At 36.5% G+C, this 12328-nt stretch overlaps 1 protein-coding gene across 20 annotated transcripts in view; it reads right to left on the bottom strand.

Annotated features, from left to right (window-relative positions):
- ARFIP1 (ARF interacting protein 1) overlaps positions 1-12328 on the bottom strand; it is a 133211-nt gene that overhangs the window by 74964 nt on the left and 45919 nt on the right. For 17 of the 20 annotated variants that reach the window (XR_011994981.1, XR_011994982.1, XM_072724830.1 and 14 more), the window contains one exon: positions 9630-9731. Coding sequence is in view for 16 of the 20 variants with exons in the window: in XM_072724830.1 (XP_072580931.1) it covers positions 9630-9731 (102 nt within the window). In the remaining 4 variants the exon portion in view is untranslated. Of the gene's footprint in view, positions 1-9629; positions 9732-11233; positions 11254-12328 lie in introns of those variants that run through there. The other 3 variants (XR_011994980.1, XM_072724829.1, XM_072724831.1) reach the window with 2 other exon arrangements.

Below are 12328 nucleotides of genomic sequence, written 5' to 3'. Positions count from 1 at the left end.
ACTTGTAGGAAGCTCAAAGTTGGTAGTTTGATACAGGCTTGGTAATTTATAGTTGGACAATGGTCCCAAAAAATTGTGAGGGCAGATAAAAGATATACTACACTAATGAAGTACAATCCAATCTATACTTTGGTCTCAGATTTCATTAACCCTTTCATCTTTCATGCCCCGTTCTACTTGAGCCACTGGAACTCCCATGGCCATGCTTTGGGATCCTGTTATCCCTCAGGAAGCAACAATTCTGGAATTTAGTTAAGCCTAATAACTCACTTTGTGGTCACAGCCTCCTGTATCTGTTATTCCACTTGATCAAGTTAGCAAATCTGACTTATCTATTTTCTCTATTTTATCAGCACACATGCAAAATCTCAGTCTCCTCTCTCTCTCTCTCCCTCCTCTCTCTCACTCATTCAACAAACATTTAGATAGAATCACTATCTTTTGATGGTTTACTGCCTACCCTCTAGACCTCACTCCAACCCCCATGCCCCTTTCATCTAGATTCTAAATAGTACTGAAATTCACTAAGAATGAAATCATGTACCAATCTCCATCAAGGGAATGCTGAATTTATTCAAAGACTTATCACTGTGGGAACATTTGTATGTATCTACATTCAAAACAATTCCTATTAGATATAAAAAAAAATTATTCTTGCTAGAGTTTGTTTATAAGTAAAGGGAGAATCTATCATCTACCTTATAGGCACAATATCTTAACATAGATGAGGCTTCTGCTCCTCAGTAAAAATTTTATTCACATTTTTCAACAGAAATTCCAATCCAGAATTAATTTAAAAGATGTATATATAATAAGCACATATATCTAAAAACTTAATTTGTGGTAATAGTACTAAGAATATATTCTTTCTTTGAAAAGTAAATATTAAAATGGATCTACATTTGCAAGAGTTAAGCAATCCTTGAAAAACATTTGCCAGTATCTCTGAAAGGGTCCAAGATATACAGTTGGCAAAAACTGGCCTTTGGAAAAAGTCCCTGTCAAATCAATGTTGCCACTGATGGAGTTACTAAATTTTTCAGATGTAATACAGAAATGTGATATTGAATAATATATAGTATGGTGACAAACTGTCATCACATGCTATTCAAACTCTAGGACAGGATGGGTGAAGGAGAAAACATGTTAAAATTTTTAAGTTCTTGGGATCCCTGGGTAGCGCAGCGGTTTGGCGCCTGCCTTTGGCCCAGGGCGCGATCCTAGAGACCCGGGATTGAATCCCACGTCGGGCTCCCAGTGCATGGAGCCTGCTTCTCCCTCTGCCTGTGTCTCTGCCTCTCTCTCTCTATCATAAATAAATAAAAATTAAAAAAAAATTTTAAGTTCTTATGTTGGAATTCATTTTTTTATTGAGCAATTACTATGAAATCATAAATTGTGCTGTGTGAACACACTGTTTCTGCCCTCAAAGTGATTTCAATCTCTTGGGAAAGGCAGATAAGTAAATAGACAATTACAACACTGAGGTGAGGGGAGGAAGTATATCCAAAATCAGTTTTCTTTTTCTTTTTTCTTTTTTAAAATTTTATTTATTTATTCATAAGAGACACAGAGAGAAAGAGAGGCAGAGACACAGGTTGAGGGAGAAGCAGGCTCCATACAGGGAACCTGATGTGGGACTCGATCCCAGGTCTCCAGTATCACACCCTGGGCTAAAGGCAGGCATTAAACCACTGAGCCACCCGGGCTGCCCCAAAATCAGTTTTCTGACAATTTCTATTCTTATGTTCCTTCCCAAATCTTCTCCAGACTGCTAGAGTTTACAATCCAGACTGATAAACACAGGGGAATGGAGAAACTATTTAGCTTACTAAAAGCCTTTAAAGAACAGTAACAACAAAGACCACATACACAAAATTTCAATAACAACAACAATGATGATACATGCTGGGAAATTAAAGATATAGATGGATGTATCAACTCTAAGAATACATCTTCCTGTTGATCCACAGAAATCTAGAAATGTGTTTCTAGTCCTGACTTAAACATGTGTTTGCATTCACTCATTTATTCACCAAACATTTAATGAAAGCTTTATCTATATGTGGCAGCACTATAGATAAGGTAATGAATGAAGGAAGCATTTTTGTCCTCACTTTACTTATAATCAAGTCACATAAGCTCTAGGTATAGCCAGCTAATATGCGTAATGCCATCACAACCTAAGGGGCCCTTTTTCTCAACTGTAAAACAAAGCAGTGGAACTCAGAGATCTCTAAAATACTCCTACTGAACTAAAATCCTGTGATTTAACTCAAAATCTAAACTTGTGGACCAGACGTTTTTAAGACCCAGGAAACTAAAGAGCCATAGGCAGGGTTCAGCGAGTCCTAAACTCCCTTAAAACTGAATGTAAAATTTGGTAGTTTTGTGTATATGTACATTTATCTAGAAAAAAGATCCACAGGTGGAAAAACTAAATTATGGATTTTAGTTTTGGGCCTACCACAGAAAAAATTTTGTTTTACCCATATCTACTAAGATAACTTTGCTAAATCTGTCAAATATAAACATAATTAACAAAAAGTATCAACTATTTGGAGCTTATATTTGCTTCTCTTTAATTCATGGCATGAATTGCATGTTTTAATCTAATACTTTGACCAGCACTTTAAAGAATAAATTAAAAATAAAATGTGGCTTACAAATCAAAGAATAACCTGTATTCTTTGAGACTGAACTTTACTAATCTTTAAAAAATAAGAATTTTGGGATCCCTGGGTGGCGCAGCGGTTTGGCGCCTGCCTTTGGCCCAGGGCGCGATCCTGGAGACCAGGGATCAAATCCCACATCGGGCTCCCGGTGCATGGAGCCTGCTTCTCCCTCTGCCTATGTCTCTGCCTCTCTCTCTCTCTCTCTCTCTCTGACTATCATAAATAAATAAAAATTAAAAAAAAAAAAAAGTAAAAAAAAATAAGAATTTTTATTTAGAAAGAAATATTTTTTGCCGTAAAAAATTGTGATAATACTAAGGCCATTATTCTATCCTCTATATAATCCCTCATCTTAAATCCCTCATCTTAAGAGTAACAAACCTCAAAATATTAACATATGTTTAACAAAATATTAACATATGCTACCAATGGATTTCTAGGACTAGCTTTTACATTACAATCTCTAACAGAATGTGAATGTTGAGTTAGACTCTAACCAGGGCCTTCTGCAGGACAGACTAAGAGGAGAAGCCAAATGAAGAATGAAACATCTGCAATGAGACAGAAAAACCTGGACAGAAACATTTACAATTTCACTGCCTGTGCCACAGTGACACCAACTGGCCAGTCAAGATATGACAACTTAATGAACAATTATATTCAAGACTATATTTTTTAAAGTGCATTATGTAGTATGCTTTAAATAAAACCCATGTGATTTTATTTTTTAAAAAGATTTTATTTATTCATTTGAGAGAGAGAGAACAAGTGTGGGGAGAGGGGCAGAGGGAGAAGCAGTTTCTCCACTGAGCAGAGACCCTGATGCAGGGCTCAATCCCAGAATCCTGAGATCATGACCTGAGCTGAGCCAAAGGCAGATGCTTAACCCACTGAGCCACCCAGGCACACCATTATATGATTTTAAACAACAAACAGGTATAAAGGAAGATAAGTGAAATACCTCAGAAAACTCTTTTATGCTCCAATTTTACAGATTTGTAAAGATGTTCTTTACAATTAATGCTAAAAAATACATTTTCATACTTATTTTCTATATAAGCTTTTATCAATATTAAAATATCAAAAAAAATAAAAAAAAATATTAAAATATCAACAGGGACATGAGATTAAATGCAATTTTCCTTTTATTGCTCAGGAAAATAAAGGATGGAAAGTATGACAAAATTGAGGTAAATATATGCCTAAAAGATCTTGAGTATAATCTATTCAAAATGGTCGAAAGATGCTTTTGAAATATTGTTTTCATTCATGGCTAAAGGAATCAAACAGCCAATTTTATTTTAATTCAAGGTTATTAACTATGTAAGAGACTCTCATGATTAATATATTCTTAATAAGAGCAGGTACAAACAGAAACAAGTTTTATGATGTTGAATTTCTTCAGGGAGGTGAAGTGGGGTGAACTATTTGAAGTAGATTAGTGCTTCTTAAGGAACCCTTTCCCACAGGTAAAGTTCACATCCAATAAAAGGAGACCTCCAGAAGAACATCCTTTTTCCTTCTCTTACTGCCCAATAGAAGTGAAATAACACTGCAGAGGAATGTCCAAAAAGAGAATTTGACATTAACCAATGTGCAAACTTACAAAGCAAGTTAGCTGGCTTTGACTGTAAGCCAAGAGCTTATACAGATAAGTTATGGTTTAATTCACTTCACTCTAATAAGACATGATTCTGAAGTTAACATCTGAAAGGATAAAAACAACTTTCTTCAGTGTCATTCAAAGGCATATAAAGGTTTTTTGTCTCTTAAGTCTTTTTTTTTTTTTTTTAAAGATTTTATTTGGGGGAAAGAGCACAAGAGAGAGCAACTGAGGGGAGAGGGAGAGGGAAAAGCAGACTCATCGCTCAGCATGGAGCCTGAGGTGAGGCTCAATCCCATGACCCTGAGATCATGACCTTCCGTTGAAATCGAGATTTGGACACTTAACTTACTGTGCTCCCCCCCCCCCCCCCCCGTGTCCCCTTTTAAAAGATTATTTATTTATGAGAGAGTGAGAGAGAGCAGGCACGTGAGCATGTATGTGTGCACATGTGAATGGAGAAAGGGCAAAGGGGGAGGGAGAAAGAATCTCAAGCTAACTCCACACTCAACACAGAACCCTATGCAAGGCTGATCTAAGGGCCCTGAGATCACGACCTGAGCTGAAACCAAGAGTCGAACACTTAACTGACTGAGCCACCCAGGGAACCCAAAGGCAAATAAAGGTTCTTAAGTAAAGAGACATGAATAAGTTTACGACAACCCAGAAAAAGAATAGAGGCAGAGGAATTAACTACCAGGTATTAAGGTTAAAGATAATACCTTTTTTAATGTAGTAATTAAATAACAGTGTGGTATTATTACAAGGATAAGAATAAAAGACCAAGGAATAAAACAGAGTCAGAAATAGAACAATACATATCTGACTACCTGATTAATAGCAGAAGGTCCCAGTGCAGAAAGGATAGTCTTTTTAAAAAAACAGTGAATGGCAATTAGATAGTAATATGAGGGAAAAAAGTGAACCCTGACTCCTACATCACACTACACACAAAAATTAATTCAACAAGAATCACAGAGTTAAGGGTGAGAAGCAAAACAAAAAGACATTTAGAAGAAAACAGTATCTTCATAATGCTAGGATACACAAAGATTTCTCAAAATGGTCAAAGTCACTAAAAGGAAACACTGATAAATTGGACTTCATTAAAAATTACCAACTTTTGTTCATCAAAAGATACCATTAGCAGAGTGAAAAAGTTGCAGACTGAAAGAAAATATCTGAAATACACATATCCAAACAAATGACTTAGAGTAAATAATTTCTACAAATAAACTAGAAAAAGGCAATAGAAAAATGGGCGAAAACTTGAAAAAGGGCTTATTATTTATTTATTTTAAATATTTTATTTATTTATTCATGAGAGACACAGAAAGAGAGGCAGAGACACAGGCAGAGGAGAAGCAGCCTCCATGTAGGGAGCCCAATGTGGAATTCGATCCTGGGACTCCAGAATCACGCCCTGGGCCAAAGGCAGGCACTAAACCACTGAGCCACCCAGGCCTCTAGAAAAAGGGCTTCTTTAATAAAAGATAATATTCAAATGGTCAATAAGATTATGAAAATATGCTCAATGCATTAGTCATTAGAGAAACACATAGAAAACCACAATGAGATACCATTATGCTTCCATCAGAATGGCTAAAATTAAAAGGTATGAGAATACTGGGACACCTGGGTGGCTCAGTGGTTAAAAGCATCTGCCTTCGGCTCAGGGTGTGATCCTAGAGTCCTGGGAGGGAGTCCCACGTCAGGCTCCCTGCATGGAGCCTGCTTCTCCCTCTGCCTGTGTCTCTGCCTCTCTCTCTCTGTCTCTCATGAAAAAATAAAATCTTTAAAAAAAAAAAAAAGTATGAGAATATTAAGATTTGGTAAGGATGTTTAACCACCAAAACTCTCACTCATTGCTGGTAGGATTCTCAACTGGTCCAAACACTGTGGAAAATTAGTTAATGTCTACCAGAGCCAAACATCATGTATCTGGCAACTCTATTCTAGGGTATATGCCCAATAGAAATAGGTGATCATGTACACAAAAAGACCTGTACTAGAAAGGTCACAACAGTTTCATTCATAATAGCCACAGACTGGAAACAACCTAGGTATCCATCAACTGAAGAATGGATATATAAATTGTGGTATATTAACACAATGGAAAACTACATTACAATGAAAAGGAATTAAATACTGCCATAAGCAACAGTATGAATAAATGTCACAGAAGTAATGTTGAGCAAAGCCAGGCAAAAAAGAATGCATACTGTATAATTCCATTTATTTGTAGTTCAGGAATAGTCAAAAGCAATCTACCATATAAAGTCAGAGTAGCAGTGAGTAGCCTGGGAAGGAGGGTTGTATATTGTCTAGAAGAGGGCAAGAGAGACCTAGTTAAAGTCCTGGAAATGTTCTACAGCTAGATGTGGGTGGTGGTTCCACTTTGTGCTTGTTTTTTTTAAATTTATGATCCTAAGGGTTTTTTGTTTTTTTTGTTTTTTTAATAAGATTTACTTACTTGAGAGAGAGAGAAAGCGAGAGAAAGAGAGAGAGAGAGACCAGGCAAGTGCACACACATGTGTGCAGGGGGTGGGGCAGAGGGGAGAAGCTGACTTCTCACTGATCATGGAGCCTAATGGGATGTGATCTCACAACCCTGAGATCATGATCTGAGCTGAAATCAAGAGTTGGACACTCAACAGACTGAGCACATTCGTTTGTGCTTTTTACTGTGTATAATAGCTATAGCTTAAAACAAAACTAAAACAGCAATATAAGAAAAAGAACAGGCTTTCGGTGGCAGGTGAATCTCCAAAACAATACAACATTTTGTATGTACTGCATTTTTCTTGGACAAAAGTCATTAGGCTATTAGAATCAACTCCCTGATGGCAGGTATTTTTGTCATTTTTATTTACTACTATATCTCCATGCAAGGTATAAAACAGATACTCCATAAATATTTGAAGAACAAGGGGCGCCTGGGTGGCTCAGTTGGTTAAACGTCTGCCTTTGGCTCAGGTCATGATCTCAAGGTCCTCCCTGCTCAGTGAGGAGCTTGCTTCTCCCTCTAACTCTGCCTCTCCCCCACCTTCATTTGTGCTTTCTCTCTAATAAATAAAAACATTTTAAAAATGCAGAATAAAATAAAAATAAAAATAAAAAAATAAAAATGCAGAGTAAGTTTGCAAAATGAGCTGTTCCCAAAAGTAAATTGAAGCAATCATTAACTAAAATATTGGTATAATGAATTATCTGATTTAACAGAAGTTTATAAAGTGATTGCTAGAATCTAATGATGGTAGCATGAATTAGCTTATTATGCAGGTTTGTCTTAGTACTTTCAAACACAAGAAGACTAAAACCAGAAGTGAAAAATTCCTTTGTGTACTCATATTTTAAGGTCTCTTCCTTATATGAATCATTCTATATTAGGCCACAGGGGCTTAAAAACCAAGTTAAAACACGTGCAATTAAAATAAACCTCAACTTTGAAGAAACACTGATTGCTTCCCAAAAAATTGCTGAGGCAAAAATAAGTGAAATCCAGTGAATTTACTAAAATCAATTGAAACAATCTACCTAAAACTGGTTTCTCCTCAACCCTAGGGGTCATTTGATAATGTCTAGAGACATTTTTGTTTGTGAGAGAGTGCTACTGGCATCTAATAGGATCAGGCCAGGGATGCTGTTAACCATCCTATATGCAGAGGTCAACCCTCTACAACAAGGAATTTATCCAGCCCAAAATGTCAGTGCTGAGATTGAGAAATCATGATCTAAAATATCACATTAAAATAAAAAATTTTTAAAAATAAAGGATTTTGTTTTTAAGCATATGAACTAAAGAGTCCTATTTAAACTATAAACTAATTCAAATTTCTTTCAACTATCACTTTTTCAAAAATATGAACACTCTATTTTTTTATTTTTTTAAAATACTTTATTTATTTACTCATGAGAGACAGAGAGAGAGAAGGGCAGAGACACAGGCAAGGGAGAAGCAGGCTCCATGCAGGGAGCCCAACGTGGGACCCGATCCCGAGTCTCCAGGATCATGCCCTGGGCCAAAGGCAGGTGCCAAACTGCTGAGCCACCCAGGGATCCCGAACACTATATTTTTAAAGTTAAAGTTGTATAGAAGCACCTGGGTGACTCAGTTGGTTAAGTGTCCAACTATTGGTCTCAGGATCATGAGTTCAAGTCCCACTTTGGAAAAAAATAAAGTTGTACATATGTATCAAATGTAATATAAAGGGATATTTAATGTAAACATCTCCAGAGATAATAACCATCACTATCATTTCTAGGACTATCCTAGGCATATCGCTTACTTTATTTCATTTAATATCAATAGCCCCATGAAAGTAAGATTCTCATTTATAATGATTAGAAACAAAAACTAGAAGAGATTAAATAAATACTTGCCTAGGGTTACACTGCTAGAAATGGCATAGTGTAAATTTGCACCCAGATTATCTCCAAACCCATAGTGTTTCCATATGATACACTAAATTTTTCTTTCTTTTTTTTTAAAAAATATTTTATTTATTTATTCATGAAAGACATAGAGAGAGAGAGAGGCAGAGACACAGGCAGAGAGGAAGCAGGCTCCATGCAGGGAGCCCGATGTGGGACTCGATCCCGGGACTCCAGGATCACGCCCCGGGCCGAAGGCAGGCGCCAAACTGCTGAGCCACCCAGGGATTCCCTCTTTTTTTTTTTTTTTTAAGATTTTATTTATTCATGAGATACACACACAGAGAGAGGCAGAGATACAGGCAGAGGGAGAAGCAGGCTCCATGCAGGGACCCTGACGTGGGACTCGACCCCAGGTCTCCAGGATCACGTCCCAGTCTGAAGGCAGCGCTAAACCGCTGGGCCACCGGGGCTGCCCAATACACTAAATTTTAATTTCAAATGAGAAGCAAATCAAAATTAAAAGCATCTCAAGATTCATTTTCCACTGAGTCAATATGCCACTTTAGAAAGTAAACAGCAAATTCAGGAGAAGCCTGTTTAGGAATTACATACTAAGGACACATAGAAAACAGTGCCAATTTTTGAAAGGATAATCTAAAGTTAATATTTTTTCTTATCACAAATAAAACTAAATAGTTTTATAAAGTTATATGCCAAAGTCATCAGATACACTCTTGCTCTGGTCATAAAAAGAATTACTAATGAGAACATTAAAGCCTAAATGCTTACTGGCTGAGGGATTAATCTTAACAAATCACTAACATGACCCACCTAGTTATCCCTACATGGTAACAATAGATTCTTGACACTTCAGCCAATCTCAGAAAATATTCCTATATTAAATGCTATTACTTTTTTCTTAACATTTAAGGCCTTAGCATGATTCTTCGTATTGAGAGAAAGAAAAGTATTACCCTATTAAAGCCATGTTCACGAGAGTCATCAACTTCTCCATTACTAGTCACTGGAATTTCTGCTGCTGAATTTTTGGGAGATTCTTGAGCCATGCTAGACTCCTGAAAAAAAGGAAGAAGAAAAGAAAGATTAGAAACAGCTGTAAATAACACTAAATCATAAAGGCAAATATTCAAGACTATTCATGCTTATAGCACTTAAAAGCCACTATTATAGCATTTAAAAAAATAATTACAACCTATCTAACACGTAATAAACATGACACTAATCTAATAAAAAAAGCATCTGCCCTTTAAAACTGCAATCAACTTAAAATTTCTTGTTTAAAAATAAGTTACTTGTAGATCCCAGTGGGCAAGAGCCTTGCCTCACAAATAGTGTTATGATAGACTACCAGCTACAATTGAAAAAAAGTATCACAAAAAGCCAAACTTGATTTTTAATTCCACGATAGCAACTCTACTTATCCTGTTGTACAAAATGGGATTCTAGGTCAGCTTTTCTACAGTTTACCTGATAGAACAAAAACTTTTCAATCTCTACACTAGTCTTACACTCTGGTTTTACTGTTCTAAAAGTCAAATAATGTTTGGGGTGCCTGGGTAGTTCAGTTGATAAGGCATCTGCTTTCAGCTCAGGTCATGATCTCAGGGTCCCGGGATCAAGCCCCACATCGCCTCCCTCTTAGAGGGGAATCTGCTTCTTCCTCTCTCTCTGTGCCTCCCCCCTGCTCAAGCTCTAATAAATAAAATTTTAAAAATAATGTTTAAAAATAAACTCCTTAATTTTATAACCATTATTTTCTATAAAATGTAAATTTATTTCAGAAACTTAATATGGTTAATCAGCAACAGAAAGTTAATTCTCTTTTATTTTATTTTTATAATAAATTTATTTTTTATTGGTGTTCAATTTACCAACATACAGAATAACAGCCAGTGCTCATCCCGTCACTGATCCCCCCTCAGTGCCCATCACCCATTCACCCCCATCCCCTGCCCTCCTCCCCTTCTACCACCCCTAGTTCATTTCCCAGAGTTAGGAGTGAAAGTTAATTCTCGTTGGTAAAATCTCTCCTTGTTCCAACTGCACATGCTTGTAAAAAGCATATGTGGCTACAAGTTAAAATGAGAATTTTATACTGGTAAAGGATTTTTTTTTCTGGTAAAGGATTTTAAAAATGATCTATTTTTCCTCATTCTAAAAATTAAAAAAGTTCAGAGTAAATAGCTAAACCATTTATTTCACTTTTCACAGAGAACAGGTGCCATTCTCTACTCTACTCCCAGCCCCCCTCCCTTTTAAACCAATAATGGCTTTAGAAGTGTTAGTCAGACACACACTTCCACACACTTTTAACAATAGTGCCCACTAAAATAAAGACTTTGACAGAGTATGTTAGAAACACAATTGATATTTAACAGTACGTTTTCTAATGTTCAAACCTGAATCCAGCTGCTACCTCTGAATCTGCACTGTACAGAATTACCAAAACTAAACCAAACTAAAATATATGTGTGTGTGGGTGCCTGGCTGCCTCCATGGGGTAAGCATCTGCCTTTGGCTCAGGTCATGATCCTAGGGTCCTAAGATGGAGCCCTACCTGGGGATCCCGGCTCAGTGGGAGCTTGCTTTTCTCTCCCCCTCTGCCTGATGCTTCCCCTGCTGGTGCTCTGTCAAATTAAAAAAAAAAAAAAAAAGTGTGTGTGTGTGTGTTTAATCTAGACTTGAATCTACTGCCAAGAGTATTAAGGGGTTCTTTGATTTTCTCTAGAAGAATTTTTTTAAAGATTAAAATAATTAAGTGCTGTCATACTTAGCTTATGCATTACTCATTTTGTTTTTAAGGAGTTAAGGACAGGATCAAGGCCAAGAACCTTTAAAAAAAAACCTGCACTATACTTTGTAATTTAGGGAATTCTATTAGAGTAAGTCATACTACTAAAAGCAAGCACTAATGCAAATAGGTTTGTGGCCTAGTCTTTACTTTGATGAAACAAAAAGTCTTATTAATAGATTGAATGATACCTAACAATATTTTTCATATGGTGTTTATATCATTAAGTATGTGAGACAGAAGATATTGTCAAGTATATGAAGGCAGGACTTAAAGTACTCTATTCATAGTACTACGGACCAGCAATGCTCAAACTTTTTGGTCTCAGGACCCCTTTACATTCTTAAAAATCATCAAGTACTCCCCAAAAGCGTTTATTTATGTGGGTTATATCTATCAATCTTTACTGTATTATAGAGTAATGTTATAAATTTTAAAAGTATTTATTAATCCATTTTAAAGATGTCAAATTGAAATTGGTTAGGCCAATGAAAAAAGAACTTTCAAAATAATGTAAAATCCTGCTAATATCACTTAAAACATTTCACAGAACACTACTTATTTCCTTGCATTCCTTTTTTTTTTTTTTTTAAGATTTTATTTTATTTACTCATGAGAGATACAGAGCAGGAGAGAGAGAGGCAGAGACACAGGCAGAGGGAGAAGCAGGCTCCATGCAGGGAGCCCGCCGTGGGACTCGATCCCGGATCTCCAGGATCACGCCCTGGGCTGCAGGCGGCGCTAAACTGCTGCGCCACCCGGGCTGCCCTTTCCTTGCATTCCTAAATAGATCATAAAAATACTGATCTTTTTTTTTTGATGATTTTTTTTTAAGCTGTGTTTCAGAGCTTCTGGAGACTG

Source organism: Vulpes vulpes, chromosome 10 (genome assembly GCF_048418805.1).
Source record: "Vulpes vulpes isolate BD-2025 chromosome 10, VulVul3, whole genome shotgun sequence".
Taxonomy (NCBI): domain Eukaryota; kingdom Metazoa; phylum Chordata; class Mammalia; order Carnivora; family Canidae; genus Vulpes; species Vulpes vulpes.
Note: the sequence above shows the minus strand (reverse complement) of the source record. Positions and strands in the feature narration are given on the sequence as shown.